At 38.6% G+C, this 23,173-nt stretch overlaps 1 protein-coding gene across 1 annotated transcript in view; it reads right to left on the bottom strand.

Moving 5' to 3' along the window:
* Positions 1-23,173, bottom strand: part of tlcd2 (TLC domain containing 2) — a 57,631-nt gene that overhangs the window by 21,748 nt on the left and 12,710 nt on the right. The window contains exon 3 of the mRNA XM_073053489.1: positions 15,722-15,804. Coding sequence (XP_072909590.1) covers positions 15,722-15,804 — 83 coding nt within the window. The remainder of the gene's footprint in view (positions 1-15,721; positions 15,805-23,173) is intronic.

The following is a 23,173-nucleotide window of genomic DNA, read 5'->3' on the forward strand; positions in this document are numbered from 1 at the left end:
ACTGCTGCCATTAAGTTAACAAATTTCACGACATATGTCAGTGATATTAAACCTGGTTCTGATTCTCAGTGAGTGGCTCAGGCAGCATCTACATTGCCTGCTTTGAGTAGAGCTTACTTTTAGCAAATGTAGCTACCGAGATGTCAATTATATAAATAGTTGTATTAGTTCAGAGTCAGTTCCATTATCTCCTCCCGTTTTGCATCAAATATAAGTGCCATTAAATGCCTATTGATTTTACAGTGGGACTCAATTTATGTACAGAGGAAATGCATTTTAAATGGAAAAATTCATTGTATTGTAATACAACAGGGGATTTTCATCTAATGACTTTTTTTTAAATGTTTTCACTGACATACAGTATGTTAGAGAACAAAAAGTAAAGGCCCAATATCAGTGCAAAATGATTCATTTACTTTGCTGTAAATCATCTTAAGTATTAGCTGAAGGTCTTTCTGAAAAGGTTTTGTTTATGGTTAATAAAAACAGAGGCAAACGAGCACCTCAATCATACTACCGGTAGTTAACTTAGGATGAAGCGAAACTCAATGGTAAATGGTCTTTATAGTTTGTTTTAATTTACAGGCTCGGTGTGATCAATAATTTTGGTTGCTGTCCTGTAGCAACAGGTTATGAAATTAGAGAACAAATACAAGAGGGCACAGGAAATATTTTACATTATGACATAATAAAACTGGAGAACTGTGCTTAATTCTCATAAATGGAAAAAATATGAAGGCTTTGGAAAGGGTGGAGAAGGTATTTGTTGTACAAATTCCAGGAATGAGGAATTTTAATTGAAAAAGCTGGGAATTGTTCTCGTTAGAAGAGGGAAGCTGAGAAAGTATCTATTAAGTATTTAAGATCATGAATGCTGTTGGAAAAAAAAGCAAATACAGACAAATTAATTCCTCTGGCGAAAGAGTACAGAAACAGGAGATAATAGAATGAAGCTGATTGCAAAGAATCTAAAGTGACAGGAGGAATTTAAAAACTCTGAATGGAGCTCCGTATATGGTATGTACTACGGGGCAAGTATTGGCACCAGATTCAGCGAGGCCACTCTAAATGGAACGTAGGCACATGAAAGGTTAGAACTACGGCTAAGGGGAGGGGGTTGAGGTTGGCAGAAGTTTTTGCATATGCTCTTACACAGATCTACTTAAAGTCAATGGACTGAATAAACCCCTTTGTGGCACAAACCCACTGATTTTTTCAAAAGCAGTTTTCAAGTTTTGATTTGACCCATACTCCACAGGTCGCTCCTAATATCCATCTTGCCATCACTTACAGTGACCTGTTCTGTACCTTTAACATCTCCTCCCATTCTGCTTTGTGCATTCTCTCACTCCCACTATAGCCTCCTACATGGAACTACAAACGTACAATAATCTAAAGAAAATCTGTAATCACATTGAAAACAAACTGTCATAGAAATGTTCTGCACTTTCTAATCCTCACACAAGCAGCTTCAAAAGCAGGAAAGAATGACAAAATCATTATTTTAGCACTTAATGTGATAACGTATAGGTGTCGTCACCATTCGTCCCTATTGGGAGGATCCTTCATGAATGAGTTGCTAATTGCTCAGGAATTTCTGCCAGCATTCGTTGACTTTTGCAAATATCTACTCATTTTCACCATGTTAAACATGTCAGTTTCCTTTCCACATATAGTAAATAAAAATTATTGTTCTGCTAAAGATACTTGTAATCCAGAGTTTAAAAAAAAACCACTGCTTATTTCCCAAATGTTAAGGTAAGCCTAAATGAAATAACTGAAAGAGCAAATTCAGAAATCAGAGGTGCAAGGTACTCGCGAGTCCTGGTGCAGGATTCCCTTAAGGTTACCTTGCAGGTTGAGTTGGTAGTATGGAAGTAATTCACTGGCTTCGAGGAAATAAGGAAGCATTCATTTCCAGAGGCCTAGAATTTAAAAGCAAGGATGTAATGTTGAGGCTTTATTAGGCATTGGTCAGACTGCACTTGGATTATGGTGAGCAGTTTTGGGCCCTATATCTAAGAAAGAATGTGCTGGCGTTGAAGAGGGTTCAGAGAAGGTTCACAAGAATGATCCTGGGAATGAAAGGGTTACTGTATGAGGAACGTTTGATGGCTCTGGGCCTGTACTCACTGGAGTTTAGAAGAATGAGGGGGAATCACATTGAAACCTATCAAATATTGGAAGGCCTAGATTGAGTGGATGTAGAGATGATGTTTCCTGTGGGGGGGGGGGGTGTCTAGACCAGAGGGCACACCATAAGAATAAAAGGACCTTCCTTTTAGGAATGAATTTTGAGGACATATTTCTTTAGCCAGAGGTAGGTGAATCTATGGAATTCATTGCCGCAGATGGCTGTAGAGGCCAAGTAACTGGGTATACTTAAAGCTGAAGTTGATAGGTTCTTGATTAGTAAGGATGTCAAAAGTTATGGGAAGAAGACAGAAGAATGGGGTTGAGAGAGATAATAAATTAACCATGATAGAATGGCGGAGCAGACTGAATGGGCTGAATGGCCTAATTCTGCTCCTATGTCTTATGATTTTATGGAGAATTATAACTGGAGGCAGGATAAAACAAAAATTAGACTAGTACCAAAATAAACCTCAAAGCCTAGAACTCCATGACATATCATACCTAGTTAAGATATAGTAGTCCATGAAGTCTGAAAATGAGGACTTTTGAACTGTAGTTCCTTCCCTTTTATACAATGGTTGATGATCAGAGATGCTGTAATTAGTACAAATGAACACATGTGGCAAAACTCTAGATGTGTAAGACACAATAGATTAATAAGCAAGTTGTAAAATCTGCAACTTCTGTCAGTTGAGTTAAAAGTTGTTTAAATTTAACAGAAAATCTTCAACACAAGTTATTTTACTGAGAGTTTAGCACTGGTCCAGTTGCAAAATTAAATCTGTGTTAACAGAAAATACAAGGTTTCACAGCGTCCATAAAACACATCTACTTATTACAAGTAGGCTCAATGTGTCTGTCAGTATATGAAACAGACTGCAAAAAACAGAGATATCCTCTCATAACAACTAGAATAGAGGCAGATGTACGTGACATTACTACCATCTTTACATCCAGCCCGAGACTGTCTTTTAAGAAAAAATTCTGCATAATCACACAGATACAGTGTACTTGGTCTTCAAAAAAGGACAACAGAGCAGAAAATACTCTGCAAGATTACCTGTTGCTGAAACAGAATTTACTGCCAGTAGGCAATGCTTATGTACAGCACTGATGATCAAAGGTCTTTTCTCTCAATAAATTTCACTCAATTGAAGTGAAACTCATTCTATTTTATAATCTTATCATTGATATAATCAATTCTTGAATAATATGCATGTTAAAATTACTTGCAACACACACAAAATGCTGGTGGAACACAGCAGGCCAGGAAGCATCTATAGGGAGAAGCACTGTCGACGTTTCGGGCCGAGAGTCCTTTTTTTTGGTCACAATTATTACTGCCACTTTATTAGCTTTGAATCTCAATTACTGTAAGAGGGTATTAAACGTGATTGGAATTGAAGTTCAATTATTACGTCAGCTTCGATTCCAATCACGTTTAATGCACTCATACCAGTCAGGAAAGCACAGATACAGATGCAGGAGCAGGAGGAGGCTACTTGGCCCCTCAGGCTTGTCCCACTGTTTATTATGATCTGTCACAGGCCCACCTCCTCTTCTATGCCAATCTCCCATTTCTTGGATCTTTTATATATGTATATACCTCCTTTTATGCTATATTGAACAGTGGATGAGAAAATGTTGGACATTTCTTCAAGCATCAGGAAGACAACATCTGTAGCTCAGTCTGCAGATGAATCAGACTGTCCCAATCTTGGTGTTCTATTTAACTATGCAGTAGATTTCTGATTGTCTTTCCCCTCCAACTATCTAGGGTGCATTTCTGTCCTTGCTTCTGTCTTCCTATGACTCTCATGCTTGGCTCCAGATTTGATCATTCAATCTGCTCATTGCTGGCAATTCTCTATAAACTTGAGAGCCTACATTCTGCTGTCCAAAAAAAATCTCAGTCCACCAGGTCTCAATCCACAGTCACCTTGATACATGCTGCCTACAACTGCTTCCAGTCCACAACCTCAAACCTGAAAATCTCATCCTTGTTTTCAAGCACTTCAAAGGTCATCCTAACCCTGGAGCACTGCAATGTCATACATACTTGTTGACAATGTGGTCAATTTGATACAACTCTAAGCGAAGTGCAAATCCAATATGGAATGAAGCCAGGTTTGGCTGTTGTTTAATTGTTCATTTAGGCTTTAGTTGAAGCTTAGTCTTATTAATACTTTGGGAACTTCTGGTTTTATATTCAAGGTATTTAAAATTATTCATTTAAGAGTGGAGCACGAAGAGTATATGTTAATATTCAAGAACTTGGAAGGATTGCAGCAAAAAAAAATGACGATTCAAGATTGTCCTTCAGATGATTATTAATATTGCAATTCCCATACAGCATTCAAAGATACATTTGCAAAGCAGAAGGTCAAATGTCAGATATTAGCCAGGAACTTGCTGACAGTATCAACGTGATCCAGAAGTGGGAGATAATGCTCCCACATAAGGCAACACTGTATCACTCAATTCCTACTGAACCCTCACCATTCAAACTATCATGTCTTTTCCTAAAAGTATTCAGTCTCAAGATTTATGGTACTGTATGACCTTACCTGATGATGACGACCTATTGAGTAAAAGCATTTAAAATAAAAATTGGTAGCCCAGAGACACAAGGCTAGAATAATCTCTAAGATCATTTATTTGTGGATACAGGGTTTCAGTCTTTTAAGAATGTAGATTCTAGCCTTACGACGGGCCCCTGTGGAAAAAATTAAAATGGCCTGGGAGCAGGATTTAAATATCTCCTTATCCGAGGAGAGCTGGGACTCAGTTCTCAAATCGGTTAACTCAACCTCTCTTTGTGCTCGCCATTGTCTCTTACAGTTTAAGATTGTTCATAGAGCCCATATGTCTAAATCTAAACTATCTCGATTCTACCCTGGCTTTAGTCCGCTCTGTGATAAATGCAAGAGGGGCGTGGCCTCTCTCATCCATATGTACTGGTTCTGTCCTAGCTTGGAGAAATTCTGGAAAGATGTCTTCACTACACTATCGGGTATTCTGAATCAGCACCTAGAACCTAACCCCTTAATTGCTCTATTCGGTTTTTGGGGCGAGACAGATTTATGTCTGGGTCCGACCAAATGCCGAATACTATCCTTTGCCTCTCCTCTGGCGAGACGCTTGATCCTCCTTAGATGGAGAGATGTTGCCCCGCCCACTCATGCGCAATGGCTTAACGACATTATGGCCTGCTTGGACCTCGAAAAAATTCATTATTCAGTTCTCAATTCGGATTTAAAGTTCCATAAGATCTGGGGGCCTTTTATCGAGTACTTTCATAACCTTCCTCTTGACTAGGGTTTTTTTTTCTTTTCAGTCCCTTGCTTTCAGCTCCCTTTTTTTTCTCTGGTAGTAGGCATTATTATCCTCTGTTGCTAAGTGTATTTACAGTCTGGGAGTTTGACTGTCCGGACTTATACTCTCTATATTGTGTGGTGGTTGGTCTGGAATTGTTTTTTTTCTTGTGTTATGGGGTTTGGGGAGGACACTAAGCTCACTTGTCTTTAAGTTAGGTACTTTTTTGTTAAATTCTCTTCCTGTGTAGCATATTGTTATTGTATGCTTAACCTTGCTCTGTATTAATGCTCCTCATTGGGATTTGAGGTTTTTAATTTTGTAAAATGTTTTGAAAAACTAATAAAAAAATTTAAAAAAAAGAAAAAAGAATGTAGATTCTGTGTACTGAATGACAAAAAAGTGATACAGCCAGTGCATGTTAGTTGCCTAGACACAGAAACAACTACAGGCCATCTTAGATTTGGATAAATAGTTTGAAAAACTGTTCAGAATAGTCTCTGCTGATTGTCTTGCAGGGAGGCATTTATAAACCCCTCTTAAACTCGCCTTGCAAAAAAGTTCTGAGAGAAACAGCCTACATTTTCTATCACGTAAATGCAAAATTTTCCAAGTAGGCATCTTTGGTCAAAATCAATAAAACTCTAATGACATCATTGCATTCCAATAACATCATATAAAAAGAAGCAAAACAGTGGTTAACATCAGGAACCACGAGAATGATATTTGTTATTCATAAACACAAGAGATTCTGCAGATGCTGGGAATCCAGAGCAACACATGCAGAATGCTGGAGGGACTCAGCAGGTCAGGTAGCATCTATGAAAGTAAATAATCCGTCAGGACTGGAAAGGAAGAGGGATAGGTTGAGCCAGGTGGGTGAGAAAGGTAAAGGGCTGAATAGAAGAAGTGTGGACCACAGGAGAGAGGGAAGAGGAGGGGCACCAGGAGGAGGTGATAGGCTGGTGAGAAGAGGCAAGAAGGACGAGTGGGGAATAGAAGAGGGAAGGGGAAGGGGAAAAGAAAAAAAAGCAAAAAAAAATACTGGAAGGAGAAATTGATGTTCATCCCATCAGTTCAGAGGCTACTTAGGTGGAGTACATTGTTGCCCCGATTCACCCCTGAGAGTGGCCTCATCATGGCAGGAGATGGTGCTAAACGTATTGCTTTGTAACCTTTCAATTGGACTATACTGGTGAGGCCGAGAGGGGGCTCTTGATGACTGGGCATCTCAGGATCTCGATATCTTCTGCCCAGGCTTATGATGATGGTGATCATCACCCATCGTCCTCCGAGACAGACTGATGCCAACCACTTATTCCCAAATGAAAAAAATCATAACGTAATGACTAGAGGTAACCAAAGTAGAAATTGCAGATGGCACTGTCTTCAACATATTGTAGATGCTCACAAGATTTTTGATAATGTCCCACACTAGAGCTAGTATATAAAATTGAAGCTCATGAGATTGATACTACATTGGTAGAGGCCAAGGACTTGCTGACTGAAAGGTGCTTGAAACTGAAACAATATGTTACTATTGGTTTTGTTGCTATATTGAGGTATAGTGACAAACTTTGTTTTGCGTGCCATGAGAACAGATAATTTCATACATTTGTACACTGAAGTAATACAAAGGGAAAAGCAATAAAAGAATGCAAATTATGGTGTTCGCAAAAATGCCATGCAGATGGCAGGCACAGATTAGTGGGGCGCCACAGGGTTTGGTGCTTGGGCCTAGCTAGTCACAATGTACATCAATATTTGAACAAGGGAACTGAATGTAATGTGCAAACTATATAAACTGGGTGTGGGATGGGTGGTGAGTAATATGAGATACAAGAATGCAAAGAAGCTCCATTATGATTCAGACAGGATGGACGAATGAGTTAATGTGGAAAAATGTGACTCCATTCTCAAAGTTCAAAGCAAATTCACTTCACCATATACTAACTTGAGATTCGTTTTCTTGTAGGCATTTGCAGGAAAATAAAGAAACACAACAGAATTTATGAAAACTATAAACAACAAAATCTGACAAACAACCAATGTACAAAAGAAGACAAATTTGTGCAAATAATAACAAGTAAATAAACAATACTAAGTTGTAGTGTCCTTGAACATGAAATCTATAGGTTGTGGAGACAGTTTAGTGTTGAGGTGAGTTAAGTTACCCACGCTGGTTCAGGAGCCTGATGGTTGGAGGGTAATAAATGTCCCTGAACCTGGTGCGGTGGGACCCAATGTTATTGTACCTGCTGCCCAATGATTGTAAGCAAGAAGAGAGCATGGTCTGGATGATGGGGGTCCTTGATGGTGGATGCTGCCTTCTTGTGGCAGCGCTCCTTGTAAATGTGCAAGATGATGGAGAGGGCTTTGCCTTTGACAAGACTGATAAATACGTTTCTAAAAACAATAGTGAATGGTGATAGACTGGGGAAAGGAAGATGCAAGACCTGGATGTTTTTGTACATCCAGCAAGCCTTCAGGAAAGCAGACTGTATATTGATCCTGTGTAAGACTTTTCTGATGCTGGAGTCATGGCCTCTATATTCTAATGCCTACAGGCCTACATGATTAACATGTGCCAGCCCCGCTATTTCAGGAATTAGCTTGGCAAACTCGGGCAGTTGCAGCAAACTTAGGCTTGGTGCAACTGCAGCAAGGCATCTTTACTGATGTTGCAATGGAGACCTATAGGTCATTTATAAACAAAATGAGGATAAATGTTTCTATCGAAAGAGCTGTGACCTTGTGAAGTGCTCGGCAGTGGAACCAATTGTTAAATAACCAAGTCAAAAGGGCTTAACGGTTTACTCCTACTCTTAATATATACACCCTGTGGCCACTTTATTAGGCGCACATGTATATCTGCTCGTTAATGCAAATATCTAATCAGCCAATTATGTGGTGGCAACTCAATGCAGACATGATCAAGGGGTTCAGTTGTTCAAATCAAACATCAGAATGAGGAAGTGTGTTCCAAGTGACTCTAGGATTTCACACACAGAAGTCCCTAGAGACAGACACTGGAATTTACAGAGAATGGTGCAAAAAAGAATAAAAAAGCATCCAGTGAGAGGCAGTTCTGTGGGCAAAAACGCCTGGTTAATGAGAGAGGTCAGAGGAGAATAGCCAGACTGGTTCAAGCTGTCAGGAAGGCAAAAGTAACTCAAATAACCATGCATTACAACAGTGGTGTGCAGAAGAGCATGTCTGGATGTACAACACATTGAACCTTGACTTGGATGGACTAGAGGAGCAGAAGACCATTAACATACTGTACAATCAGTGGTCACTTTATTAGATGCAGGAGGTACCTGAGTGTATATTCAAGGAGGAGGTACAGCAGGTATTCAAATAGATAACCAGCCAGGATTGTGTTGTTATCTGGAAGAAGTTTATAGGGCTTGAATGGCTTGCTACTCCTATTTTTAAATATTCATTTATACTGATTGTGAACAACTGCAAAATACAGTAAAGTATTTGTTTCATTGGAAACAAAATAAATAAGGATTTCTTCGTATTGCATTAGATAGAAAACTTCCAACTTGGCTGACGTTTCATACAAACATGTACAAAATCCTCTAAGCTACCTAATGGGAACTCCATGTCAGACCTGCATTTTCCTGTGAGAATGAAGCAATTGTATTAAGTCAGGGAGTGGTAATGTAATCTGTTGCTCTGATCAAATAACAACAGTGAGGAGAAATATCTAATGCTATTAACACTTCTGGGGTATGAACGGAATAGGCATGTTACTTGACTAAACGTTGAATCAAAACTTCCTGAGGACTGTGTAATTACCAAATTTTTTACAAGGGTAATTCTGAAGTGCCATTAACTATTTGAATGAATCACATTTTATTGTTTTTAAAAGTGCAGTGATTTCCACTATACAATCCTTGTACTTAACGGGTTATGCTTTTCTGAGTACATGCTTAATGTTGGCAGGTTCATGGATATAAATCACACCTACTGTTGTATAAGAGGAGGCGGCAGGAAAAATACACTGCCAATTTCCATATAACTGACAGTCAAAGTCATGAGCATGCTCTAGATTGCAAAGACTACAAACAGCAAAGTTTTAACTATTAGCACAACAGGGTGGGCGAAATAACATATGACTTAAGCATTCCTGCAAACTTGGAATTATTCAACAGATCCCCCCAGCCAGGCCTCAGACTGGAATTTGGATTTCCCAAATTTGCCCAAGTTACAGATTTTATCATACTACAAACCTTTGTTTAACAAATGATCTTAAACAGTATGTGAGGGCATCACAAATCTTCATTTTGATAATCTAAATACAGACACTCTCAACATTTGCCAATGGAGAATATCTACCACTTTCATTTGTAATATATTTCATTACGTTTGGCCAGCGGTCTTTTACTTCTGACCAGATGTTGTGAAATGCTAAGTAAGTTGACATTATTTTATTGTAATGATTTTCATTATTAGATTCTATAAAGGGAACGTAATCACTTCAGTTTCATTAACCCTTTCAAGTTAGCTTTACTATCTGACATAAATCACTGTAACAGGAATAACCCAGCAACTGCTGATAAATAATAAACACAAAATAAAGAATCACAAGGCTTCCCTGATTCCCTCCCCAATTTTAATGGGAATTCCACAAAACAGCCTTTGGCTCTTTACCTCTTTTTGTACAAAGAAATTCCTGCTTGGGAATCCCCTTACAAAATTCACTCATGGAAGATTGACTGTTAAGTTTGAAAGTAACAATAAAGATTAGTCTTTTGCATGAACTTTTGTAGTATACACGTAAGCTAAGATCACAACTCTTTAGTTTTTGTTTGCTGAAGGAAAGAAATAAAAAAAAATAGGTGGTTATTAAATTGAAGTCTGATGCTACAAGACTTTAGTAAGGTACAAGATGTCAAGATATTAAAGGAAGTGACAATGTAATCATTAACTGTTTAGATGCTGAATTGAATGTATAACTCTATTACTCTGTAGTGAAAAAAAAACTTTTGTATTGTGTTAGATTCTAAAATCCTCTCAGACTCTGTATTACTTCGTTTTTACCGATGGTAAAAACGCGTTCAAGGAAGGGGGTGTTACGAATGTGCCACAACTCTGAGGGGCCGAAGGGTACAAAGTAGCCCCCTCCTTTTCGAGAATCGCAAGATCGCTATTAATTCGGGTCTGGGACCCAGGAAATATGAGAGAGACGTTCAGAATACACAGGTTTGGAATTTGTCCTGGCCCCAGAAAGGCGGAACCATTGATAACGGCCATTGTCTCTTGGAGACGGAATTGTGCATTGAGTACTGTACTATTCTTTGAAGCCCTCAGGGAATGACCAGAGTGGGCTGGTTGAGGGACTGTATCATCCCAACCTGATTGACATCTGAGACCCCGCGAGTAAGGATAAAAGAGGGTCTGGGGAACAACCCCTTTAGACGTACCAGGAGAAACGTATGAGACCGGTGGGGGCTTGTGTGTGTCCATCCTTGCCCGGATGACAAGTCTTCCACAGAACGGCCTCGCTAAAGGACGAATACGGATCAAGATTGGATAAAGGAAAGCTGGCAAGTTTCTAAAAATCTGTCTCTCTCTCCAACCAAAAAGCTGCAGCCTGAATGAACTGAGTGACTTTTATATTTCCATCGGACAATACATTATCCCCTAGACAACGATAGAGCTTATTTCTTTTTGATTATTATTATACCCGCACTTTTAGATTTAGTACTGACGACGTATATTATCTGTATGTTTGCATTGATATTATTTTTGTGTATTTTTACCAATAAATACTGTTAAAAATAGTACCATCAGACTTCAACGGACCTCTCTATCTTTGCTGGTAAGTGACCCAGTTACGGGGTTCGTAACACTGGCAACCTGTTGAATGTAGAGGGTCAGCACATTTGGTCCTTGGTATTCAGACACAGTGGTGTAGGCAGGTAATATAAAATGACTGGATTCTCAATGTAGCCCAATCACCAATTTCAAGAGTATGATGGCCATGTTCTTTAAGGATCTTAAAACTTCAAAGAATGATCTCAATTGCTCTGAAGGGTTTCAAATGTTACTATGTCCACTAATACAATATGGACATGACAAAACCCTGTATAGAACCACCATTAAGAGTGGAATAGTTTGTTCACAGAAGTTAATTAGGCAGAACCATATCTGAGAAGTTGAAAACTGAAGCTCAATTAAGTCTGAGACACACTATATGACATTCTCCAAGACAGACTTTCAAAAGGGTTAGAAGTACCTTTCAAGTAAATCAAAAGGATCTTGCACAGCTCTATTTCTGAATGTTTTTCAATCAATCTAATAAATCAAATTCTCATGTATTTGGTAGGTTTTTTTTGCACTGGAATTACTAAATTTAATTCATACAAGTGATTTAATGGAAGATTTGTTCATTCTCAGTGCAATCACATGCCCACATTCTCAAAAGTCTCAACAACATTCATTCAAAGCAAGCTAATTCAGAATCTTTTATTTGTGTAAACTTTGTTGTCTTGGCCTTTTGTACACCTCTTGAAATCACGTTCCTTAACACTCTATTCCACTGTATTTTTAAAAAGAACATAACTTTAACAAAAAAAAGCTCTTCTCCCCTTGATTATTAAATGAAACAAAACAAAGTCGTACTTTTCCAGCCATTTTATGAGTTGCCTTCAATGCATTTTTTCCAATTGCATTGATGGTAAGGTTTCTTTTTCATGATAGGAAAGGAGCATGAGGAAAGCAGAGGATAATGAAGCGCCACAGAAGCAAGGAAGGTTTATTCCTAGCTATCTCTAAGCAGAAAACTTGTGTCTAGCAACATGCCCATTACACACAAGGTGCACTCATGTTACATGTTGAATGAGATCATTGTACATTTGCATTTTTACTCTAACATTCTGCCTTTGCTTTGTATCTTTTTATACTTTTCTAAGACAAACAACTACTAACATTTTATTTTCAAATAATTGAATGAATATCTTTTGCTTTTGGAAGGAAGTTCCATCCTGCTACTACTATTCATATGAAGTACTGATTCCCCCACAATGGCTTGTACTAGATATCCCCCTACACCCTATAAACTCCTTTTTAAAATCCAGAAATATTCAACACCACATAACTTTATGTACTCTGGGAAGCAGTTTATGTTTCAGATCCTGACAGAAGCCATGGAAACATCAAAGTGGATCTTTGCCCTGCTATTTTAAAGTACTATCTAAATTACAACCCTGACAGCTGTGCGCATTTTCTAGATGGGATCCAACTATTGCCATTTATAGTTGTAGCAAAGGTTCATTTGACATATCCTTGCTTTATGGACCAAAAGACTAGCATTCCATTAAATTTTGATTATTATTGGTCTGGACTACTATGTTTAAGTGATATTTGTATGCATTTTCTTAATCCCCTTGGACCTCAGATATTCCTAGTTTTCCATCATTTATTCTGAATCTGTTATACTTTTGAGTTCACATTTAGCTAAAATGGAATCCATTTTCCCCAGGTTTTCTTTAATTTAATCTGTCATTAACTTGTTGTTAGCTTATACTCTCAATTACACTGTTTATTAATTACTAACAGGTTATCAATAATCTTAGATGAATAGTTATATTTCATTACAATGGTTATTATATTAAACATGATAGGTAGGTTTCCAGAGTGGTTCCCTAAATAAAACTCACGGTCCTATCTGAAAACATACAGTACCTATTGTTCTTATCCCAAATTAAATGTATTTAACTCCACGATCATTCATTTGTAAATTAATCATCTTACTTGGAACTTTAAACAAATGCCTTTAAGATCCATATCTACTTCCAATTACATCCCCTTTCCACAATGAGGCAGTAACTTGTGTATCTACCTCACAGCTTCTGTGACCGAGGTTTAGCCCTGATCTCCAGTACTGTCTACGTCTAGGTTCTGAAAGACGTTAACAGAAGAGATTGTGCAGGCATTTAGTAGCAATCTTACAAGAAGCACTAGATTTTGGAGTGGTTCTAGAATATTGGAAATTTGCAAATATCATTCCACTCTTTCAACCTCTTTCAATAATGTTTTTACATTGCTGGTATTTATGTATTTATGCACATTTTATTCCATATCTGTACTTTAACCTCTAAGTACTTTTATATATTTCTTTATAATTGAGTGCTTTTTTTTAAGCATGTCATTTCAACACGCCTAATATATGCAAATATGCCGGCTGGTGGTGTAGTGACATCAGCGCCAGACTTAGGAGCGAAGGCTCCCGAGTTCGAATCCAGCCAGCTCCCTTGCACGCTTTCCATCCATGCTGGGTTGAGCGTCAAGCTAGCAACTTGGCCAAATAAAAATAAGAAAGCTTGCTAAAAAAAAACACCGTCACGACGACTCCACTCGGAGTTAAGGGCCTTCTTCTTCTTCAATATATGCAAATGTATATGGCAAATAAAGTTATTCATTGATGCTTTAACAGAGGGAAGTAAAAGGCCTGAAATTATTGGCCAGTTAAGACGACTTTGGTGGTTGGCAGGATATTAGAGACCATTATTAAGGATGAAGTTTTGGGATTGTTGGAAGCACACAATAAAAAATAGGCTGAAGTCAGCATGGTTTCCTTAAGGAGAAATCTTGCTTAATAAATCTGTTGTAATTTATTGCGGAAATAACACTCAGAGTAGACAAAGGAGAATTAGTGAATATTGTTTAGTTGGATAGTCAGAAGACCTTTGACAACGTGTCACATATGAGGCTGCTAAACTAGATAAAAGCCATGGTATTACAATAAAGATACTAGCAAGGATAGCTGACTGAGAGGAGGCAAGGGGAGCCTTTTCTGGTTGGCTCTTGCTGACAGATGGTGTTCTACAGGGTTTGCTATTGGGTCTGCTACTTTTCACGTTATATGTTAATGATATGGATGATGGAATTGATGGCTTTGTGGTCAAATTTGCAGATAATACTAAGATAGTTGGAGGACCAGGCAGTTCTGAGGAAGCAGGGAGTCTGCAGAAGTGCTTGGACAGATTAGGAGAGTGGGCAAAGTGGCAGATAGAATATACTGCAGGGCAGTGCACTGTGGCAGAAGGAATAAAGGCCTATTCTAAAACAGGGAGCTAATTCTGAAATCAGAGGTGCAAAAGAACTTGGGGGTCCTAGTGCAGGTTGAGTTGGTAGTAAGGAAGGCAAATGCAATGTTAGTATTCATTCTGAGAGGACTAGAAAATAAATTTAATGATGGGGGTTTGGAAGGAATTGGTCAGATTGCATTTGGAGCATCGTGAGCAGTTTTGAGAGCCATATCTAAAAAATACGACGGAGGAGGTTCATGAGAAAGATTCTGGGAATGAAGAATTAACGTGGGAGGAGCATTGGTGCCTCTGGGTCTGTACTTAGTGGTGTTTCTCATTTAACCATATTGAATATGGAAGGGCCTAGATGGAGCGGATGTTTCCAATAGTGGGAGAATCTAAGACCAGAGGGCAGAGCATCTGAATAGAAGAACATCCCTGTGGAGCAGAGATGAGGAGGAAGTTCTTTAGGTAGAGAGAATACAAATCAGCCATGGTCAAATGGCATAGCAGACTTGATGGAGACAATGGCCAAACTCCGCTCCTATGTATTATCGTGCAACTTGCATGCTCTACTTAACATCATGCAGATTTTCCATAGGGCTCTAGCTTTTTTTCCATATCTCAAAAGCATGCTTTGTAAACTAACCCCGGTATATCTGGGTAAGGAGTTGATGGGTCCATGCGGAAAAAGATATAGCTAAAGAGAAATAAGTGCTGGAAATTGCATCATTCAAGGTCCTGAATTGACCTTATAGGTCAAGTGGCCTCCTTCTACCTTGCAAGAAATTATGCAATAAGTTTTGTTATAATTCAAATAATTAAACTCTATAGATGTGAATATATTATTGGAAATACATTTTTTTCAATAATTTCCAGAAATCAACCATTAAACTAAGAAAATAAAATTTACTGATTTCAGCTTCTTTTCGTGAAGGAAAAGCAAGAGAGAGAAAAAAAATCACACCTACACCTGTATAAAGCAGTCATCCCATAAACAGATAAACAACTTCCTAAAGAGCAGCTTGGGGCACAGCTGGGCATCAGTGAACTCAGTAGGTGAAAGGATACTAAATGAATGAGATCATGGTTCATTCTGGGTTGGAAAACACCACTAATGCTGCAATCATTTTAAAAAACAGATCAAGGTACCCATGCAGGCAAGATCTGATGCAGTGTACTGAGCCGATTTCAAGTGACTGTAAACACGTGAAGTAGTATCTTACCACAGCATGATGGAAAAGAAGCTCCCAGGAATGTTGCAATTTCTGATTCCACAGCATGTCCGTGAAATCATGGAGGAAATAGCCTATGAATCAAAAATAAAAATACGTTTATAGGTTGTAACTCTTTGCCCAGAGCTCTCCCCAGTACAATGGAAAACAAGTATTGTTGATGTTTGGAATATTTCAGGCACTGCTTTCATCAAAGACTTTTGACATTATTAGCATCTACAAATTTTCTGTGACAAGTTAAGCAAAGTTATTCAAGAATGAAAAATGTTGTGAAAAAATGTAGTTATAAACATACTCTCCAGGTGTTACATGATTTTTCCAATGGCAATATTAAATGGGCTCTAAGAATGAGGATCACAGTACAAGCTTTCTCTACACTACAGGGAGGGTTGTGCTCCTAGAAAATGATCCATATTATGATCATCCGTAGTGCAAAGATACGCCATTTGCTCATGCATCAAGAAACGAGAGTTTGAAAACAAAATTGATGATTATTTATTTACATTTTCTCTTATAAATTGCATCAGGCCAAATTTTTACTCAATATCTCAAACTTCTCGTAGTATTTTGTGAATTTCCATTACCTAAAGTGCCAAAATGCACCAGTCATATGTAGGTGAATAATTAATGTATATTTTTTTAATAATCAATTAAGTAATTTCAAAATGTTTAACATTATGAAATAGCTGCATTGAACAGAATAATTATACATTGAAAAGAACTACTGTACATCTTCCAAAATCATGACACTGCATGTACATTATTTGGAAAGCACAGTAATAATCTTCCATTTCATAGTGCCTTTTACACCACTATCATGAAAAAGACACCCTTCCATCTAGTGAAGCCTTTTAGAGGTCTGTTCACAGTTGTAATGTAAGTAATGTAGCAAAATTGTATAAGAATATGAAAATGACCTAACAATCTGTCTCCATCCATCACATAAGATGAGGGGATAACTTTGCAATGCACCAGAGATAACTTCACAAACACCCATCTAAGAAAGATGTTAATATATCATTCTGGAGGTGGAACTGACTGTGTAGCACTCCCCTCTGTTCTAACTGGAATGTCAGCGTATACTTTCGTGTTCAAACCTCTGAAGTGGAACTCAAACCCATAACAGAAATAAGAGTACTTAACTTTGTATTAGCTCAATCATTAAGTGTTATTTGGTAACTGGAAAGACGTAATATACAGTTCTGTGCAAAAGGCTTATTTATGTACCCAAGCTATATAAATACGTATCTGCCTAACACTTTTGCACAGTACTGTATATAAAGGCACATAAATGGCACACATAATTATACCGCCATGTCATATAAAGTAAGAACAAAGTTTAGATGCATCTTTTGGGCTCCCTTGTTTTTCTTTCATTTTGTAACTCAACAACAAGAGTCCTACTTAATGAATAACAACTGATTCTCACAGAAATGACAATCAGCCAGCTGTATTGGCAGAAACTGCACCCTAGGTAGCTGGTTGAACTATGTGTTATTGAATTACAATTTGTCTTGACTTCTTTGTAGAGATGCTGATATGATAAGGGTGGGAGGAGGTTAAAAGTGTATTACAACTTCGATGGGCTGATAATGGGCCAAGTGCTTCCCCACTGGAATCAACATTTATAGAAAATGTAAATAGTCACCAAGGCCAAATCAGGAGCATCCACAAAGATGCTCAGAAACTGAGATGCTGCACGTTATGATTTGTAACTCCAAGACATAAAACAAAACAAAAGAAAAGCAAGGGACCCAGAAAGATGTGTCTAAACTTTGTTTTCACTTTTAGCGAGACACATAAATACGACATGGCAGCATAATGACGTATGCCATTTATGTACCTTTACATACATTACTGTGCAAAAGTCTTATGTATATTAATTAATTAGATATAGATAGCTTGGGTGCCCAAGACTTCTGCACAGTACTGTTTATTACGTCAGTCCAGTTACCAAATAACACTTAATATGATTGAGCTAATACAAAGTTCAGTACTCTTATGTTTCCCAACATCTTCCTGTTTTAATCAATACACAGTATAACCCATAATGTATTATGTAAGCAACAAATAATGCTTAATCAAACAATATATTTACAATATTACTGAAATATTAAATAGACAACACTCCTTCCTGCTTAGTTATGAACTCTAGTTCAACATTGAAATGCATCTTAATGTGCCTACACAGTATACCATATGATACAACTACAATATATCCATCCACAGCAGAACAACTTTTAAATGATCCCAATCAGACCAAAGGATTTAATCACTGTGGAGGATTTCTTACTCTTGTGGGCTGTCTTTCCTAACAAACTGCTTGGCAGGTGAGACTTGTGGTTATGAAACAATCTCAGGTTCTGGGGCCTCCTACGATGCATCGTCTCCATATGACACCAGATGCGACCTCCACTGTGTAGGAGAGTGGTCTAGTTCTGTTCTTAATCTTCTTGAGTACCCACATCGGTAGCTGAGCGAAGGGCGCTGAGTAGGCTACGGTCAATTATGGAAAACTCTGAACATCCTCTACATAGCACCATCCAGAGACAGAGAAGCAGTTTCAGCGACAGGTTACTATCGATGCAATGCTCCTCAGACAGGATGAAGAGGTCAATACTCCCCAATGCCATTAGGCTTTACAATTCTACCGCCAGGACTTAAGAACTTTTTAAAAGCTATTATTAATGCTTTTTGAGATAGTGATTTAGATGCATATCATATTTTTTACTGAGTTAAGTACTGTATGTAATTAGTTTTGCTACAACAAGTGTATGGGACATTGGAAAAAAGTTGAATTTCCCCATGGGGATGAATAAAGTATCTATCCATCTATCTTTGAACACCTCTGTATTCCCTAACTAGGGCTGCTTGTCCAGGAGTGAAATATCGAAACTCCTTGTCTGAGGAGCCTTCAGTTTGTCTCAGATGTTGGCACTGCATGCACCTTCTGAGATTGGGTTTGAGGAGTCCCAAGTGTGAATACGAGGGATGACCCAAGAACAGTCTATTCGGTGAGTTGCTGGTTGTGGAGTGTGCCATAATGCAAAACGCAAAGAGGAAAATAATGAGCTTCAGATTCAATGACAGTGTAGTGGATTCAGCTGACATTGCTCGTGGTGTGTTCTTTAGACTCTGGACAAACCTTGCCACTAAGCCATTTGTGGTACATTATAGATGTAATATGGCTGATTACATTTATTTTCAGGAATCTCAGAAAATCTCCACAACAAAATGCAGTCCATTGTCACTGATCAAGTGTTCTGGAACACCAGTCCTTGAGAAGACACTTCTCCACATATCAACAGTGTGCAAGGCTGTAGTGGATGCTATTGGGAAAACTTCTGGTCACTGCTACCAGGAAATTTGTGCCCATGAGTAATCCAGCAAAATCAACATGAATCCACTGCCAGGGCAGTGCAGGCCATTCCCAGGGATGGAGAGATACCACTCTTGGCATCTTCTGGATATACTGCAATCCCAAATACTGCATGGCAAGCTGCTCAATCTTCTGATCTATCTCAGAGCACCAAAAAAAAAATTCAAGCCAACTCTTTAATTTTGACTACATCTGGATGAGCACCATTCCCCACATAAGGCAACCTCCATCAAGGGGAAGTTCATCCCAGTGCTGGTAAAAATGGGTGAACTGGAGTTTCTGCTGTACTTTCCAGCCACTTTGAGTTGCCATGTACATCTGCGACAGTATGGGGTCTTTTCTGGTTTCTCCCTGGATCATTTCTGCCATAATAGGGAGACTTTTAATTGGCATTAGAGGGAGTATAACAAGAGGAGTATCCTCTTTTGTAAATTTTTCAGGCATTTCATTTTCCAAGGGTAAACAGGACAATCCATCAGCCTTTTTGTGATTAGTCGTCCCCTCGAATTTGGTCTTGCAGTTGTGACTCCCAAGAGCTAATCTCTGCATTCATGCTTCTGCTGTTTGTGGAACATCCTTCAGTGGATTGAAAATGGACACTAATGGTTGAAGATCAGTGAGTGTTTATGGTAAGAAACATTTTAGACTCTTCTTCCATCTCCAGCTGTAGGTAGGCCTCAGTTAAGTCCAGTTTGCTGAACTGTTTTCCTCTAGAAAGATTTGCAAAGGGTATTGATCTATTTTCAGTACTGGGTTGATGGTGCCATTATTGTTGTGTTCTTTATACGAACTGTAGGTAACTAAGAACAAACCATATTCTGGAAGAATTAAAACTAAAACTTAATTATCTAACAGCAAACACATTTTAACACTGTCATGCTTCTAGATCATTCTGTCATTTCTGCGCATGCTCATAACTCCGTCCAATCACGTTCTTACACGTGACACGTGATATCACCACATCTTCCTTTCCTTAAAAAGAAAATAATTAGCAACATTAATCAAAACAAATGCATAACTTAATATGTCTCTATCAGTCTCTCTGGGGGTTTAGGAACATGAGTCGACCCTCTAAGTGGTTCACACAGTTCTTGTGTTTTGTTGTTATTTTCATGATTTGTCTGGTCTGCATCAGTTAACTGAAACTCTGGAGTTGGCTCTTTCTTGAGGTCTTTGTGATTTCTTCTCAACACTGCTCATTCTTCTGTTTGGACCATGTCTGATCTGGGTTGTACTTCTTCAAGTACTGTAGCTTTCTGTGTTCATGTGTTCATTCTGTCTTGTATCCTCACTTCATCTCCCTGGTGCAGTTCAGGTAATTGACGAGAACATCTGTCAAAGTACGTTTTCTGCTTTGCTTTGTATTCATCTTTCTAACTTTCCACTTGTTCACCTCCCTCTGTTCTCAGGAGGCTCTCATCAATTGGCAGATTGGATCTCAAACAGCATCCCATCAAAAGCTGAGCAGGTGAAAATCCACATTCAAGTGGAGTACTGCGATAGGCTAACAAAACTTTATAAAAATCATCTCCACTATCTTTTGCTATGTGCATCAGTTTCTTGATAATTCCTACCAATTTCTCAACTAATCCACTGGACTGACAGAAAAATGGACTAGATATTGTATGAACAAAGCCCCATTCATGAGCAAAATATCTCATACATTCACCATTGAATTGTGGACCACTGTCTGTGAAAACTTCATCAGGTACACCATGTCTGAAAAAAACTGATTTCATGCATGTAATTGCATTTTCTGCTGTTGTTCTGCCCAAACCACACACTTCAGGATACAATGAGTAGTAATCTGTTATTAATAGATAATCTTTGTTGTCAGTTACAAACAGATCAACGCCTACCTTCTGATAAGGTCTCTGAGGACTAGGATGTGGATGCAGTGGCTCCTTACGATTGCTAGGTTAGCATATTTGACAAGAAGACACCAATTCTGCAATTTCTTGATTCATCCTGGGCCAAAACATCACTTCCCGTGCCCCTCTCTTACACTTTTCAATACCTAGGTGGCCTTCATGAATCTTCCCAAGCATTTCTTTTTGGAGACTTTTAGGTAACACAATTCTACTTACTTACTTACTTACTGCCCGTTATTCCTAACGTCACACACATAGCCCTTCACTGGACACCAGAAGAGGAAAAGAGGAAGACCCAAGAATACCTGGCTTCGAACTGTACAGGGAGAGCTGAAGACCCTGAACTACACCTGATGTACCATTCAGAAGCTAGCCCAGAATAAACAGGAGTGGAGGACCTTCGTTGCTGCTCTACATTCGCAAAGGACAGTCGCTTAAAGGTTTGTTAAACAATGCAGTCAGAGGCTTATGGTCAGTTTCAACATCAATAGATTGCCCTGACACAAACTGATGAAATCTCTCACAAGCAAACACAATGCTGAGCAATTCTTTTTCAATTTGGGCATACCTGGTTTCTGGATCAGATAATGTACGAGATGCATATGCGACTGGTAGCCATTCCTGATCATATTTCTGGAGTAATACTGCCCCTAAGCCTGCCTGAGATGCATCACATGAGATTTTGATGGGTCTCTCTGCATCATAGAATTTCAACACAGGTTCTTTGGTGAGCACGTTCTTGAGATTTTGCCATGCCTTCTGTTCATGATTCCAGCTCCATTCGTTTTTCTTTTCTGTTAGCTGCCTCAATGGAGCAAGCTGTTCCAAAAGATTGGGTATGAATCGTCCCTTGTAGTTGACCATTCCCATGAACCTTTGAACATCCTTTTTACAATGCAGTCTTGGCATGTTCTCAATAGCAGAAACCTTCAATGGATCAGGACGCACACTCTCTTTGCTGATGATATCACACACAAAGGTATGTTCAGTCACTCCTAGCTGACATTTGCTTTTATTCAACTTCAGGTTTGCCTTGCGTGTTGCCTCAAAGCCTTTTCTGAGTCTGGCGTCATGCTCTTGTTTAGATGATCCCCAAACAATAATATCATCCATGGAAGTATCCACGCCCTCAATGTGCTCATATAGCATGTGAATGGTTTTATGGTACACTTCAGGAGCTGATGCAATTCCAAATGGAAGCCTGAGAAAATGGTATCTGGCAAAAGGAGTGTTAAAGGTCCAGAGGATGCATCTAATTTACTAAAGTACTTTGAATTAGCAAATTGTGACATAATTTCTTCACGAGTAGACAATTTGAAATGCTCTCTTTTAATGGCTCGATTCAAGTCTCTTGGATCTAAGCAGATCCTCAGCTTTCCATTTTTCTTATCAACAATAACAAGCGAATTAACCCATTCAGTCGGTTCATCAATATTTTTATGACTCCTAGCCATTCCATTCTGTCAAGTTCTGTTTTCAGTTGACGACGTAATGCAAAAGGCACTTTTCTACATGGATGTGCTACGGGTGGCACTGTGTTGTCAATTTTAATCGTGTGCTCTCCCGGAAGACAATCAAGCCCTTTGAACAAGTCCTCATACTCTTTCATCAAGGTGCTGTATTCTGACTCTGTGTCACTGTCCAGGACTAAGACTCTTTTCACCAAATTCAGTCTCTCACAGGCAGATAAACCAAGTATTGACTGTACATTTTTTGGCACGACCACAAATGAAAGCGTGTGCACAGTATTTTTGTGTGATACTTTTGCCACACGTTCCTTTAACTGGGATGTCTGCACCTGAATACCCAATCACTTTTATATTTGCCTAATGTAACTTTGGTCTTGGCTTTAATGTATTAAATTCAGATTCTGCAAGAACATTTACTTGTGCTCCACTATCCAATTTAAACAGAATAATGTTTTGGTTCACTTGCAATGGCATAGTCCAGTCATTCTTACTTTGTTTGTTTTCACAAAGCACATCAATATAAAATTCCTCGCGTTCATTTTCAAGCACTGCATTTACATGTTTTATTTCCTTTCTATTTCTGCAACAGTGTGAAAAATGATCACTCTTACCACAGTGATTGCACATTTTTCCATACGCTGGACACTTTTTAGGTCTGTGCTCCCACCCGCAGCGATCACAAAGTTTTTTCCTTCCAAACAACGTCTTGCTTTCTTTCGGTTTC

The sequence above is a fragment of the Hemitrygon akajei genome, chromosome 8 (assembly GCF_048418815.1).
Source record: "Hemitrygon akajei chromosome 8, sHemAka1.3, whole genome shotgun sequence".
Taxonomy (NCBI): domain Eukaryota; kingdom Metazoa; phylum Chordata; class Chondrichthyes; order Myliobatiformes; family Dasyatidae; genus Hemitrygon; species Hemitrygon akajei.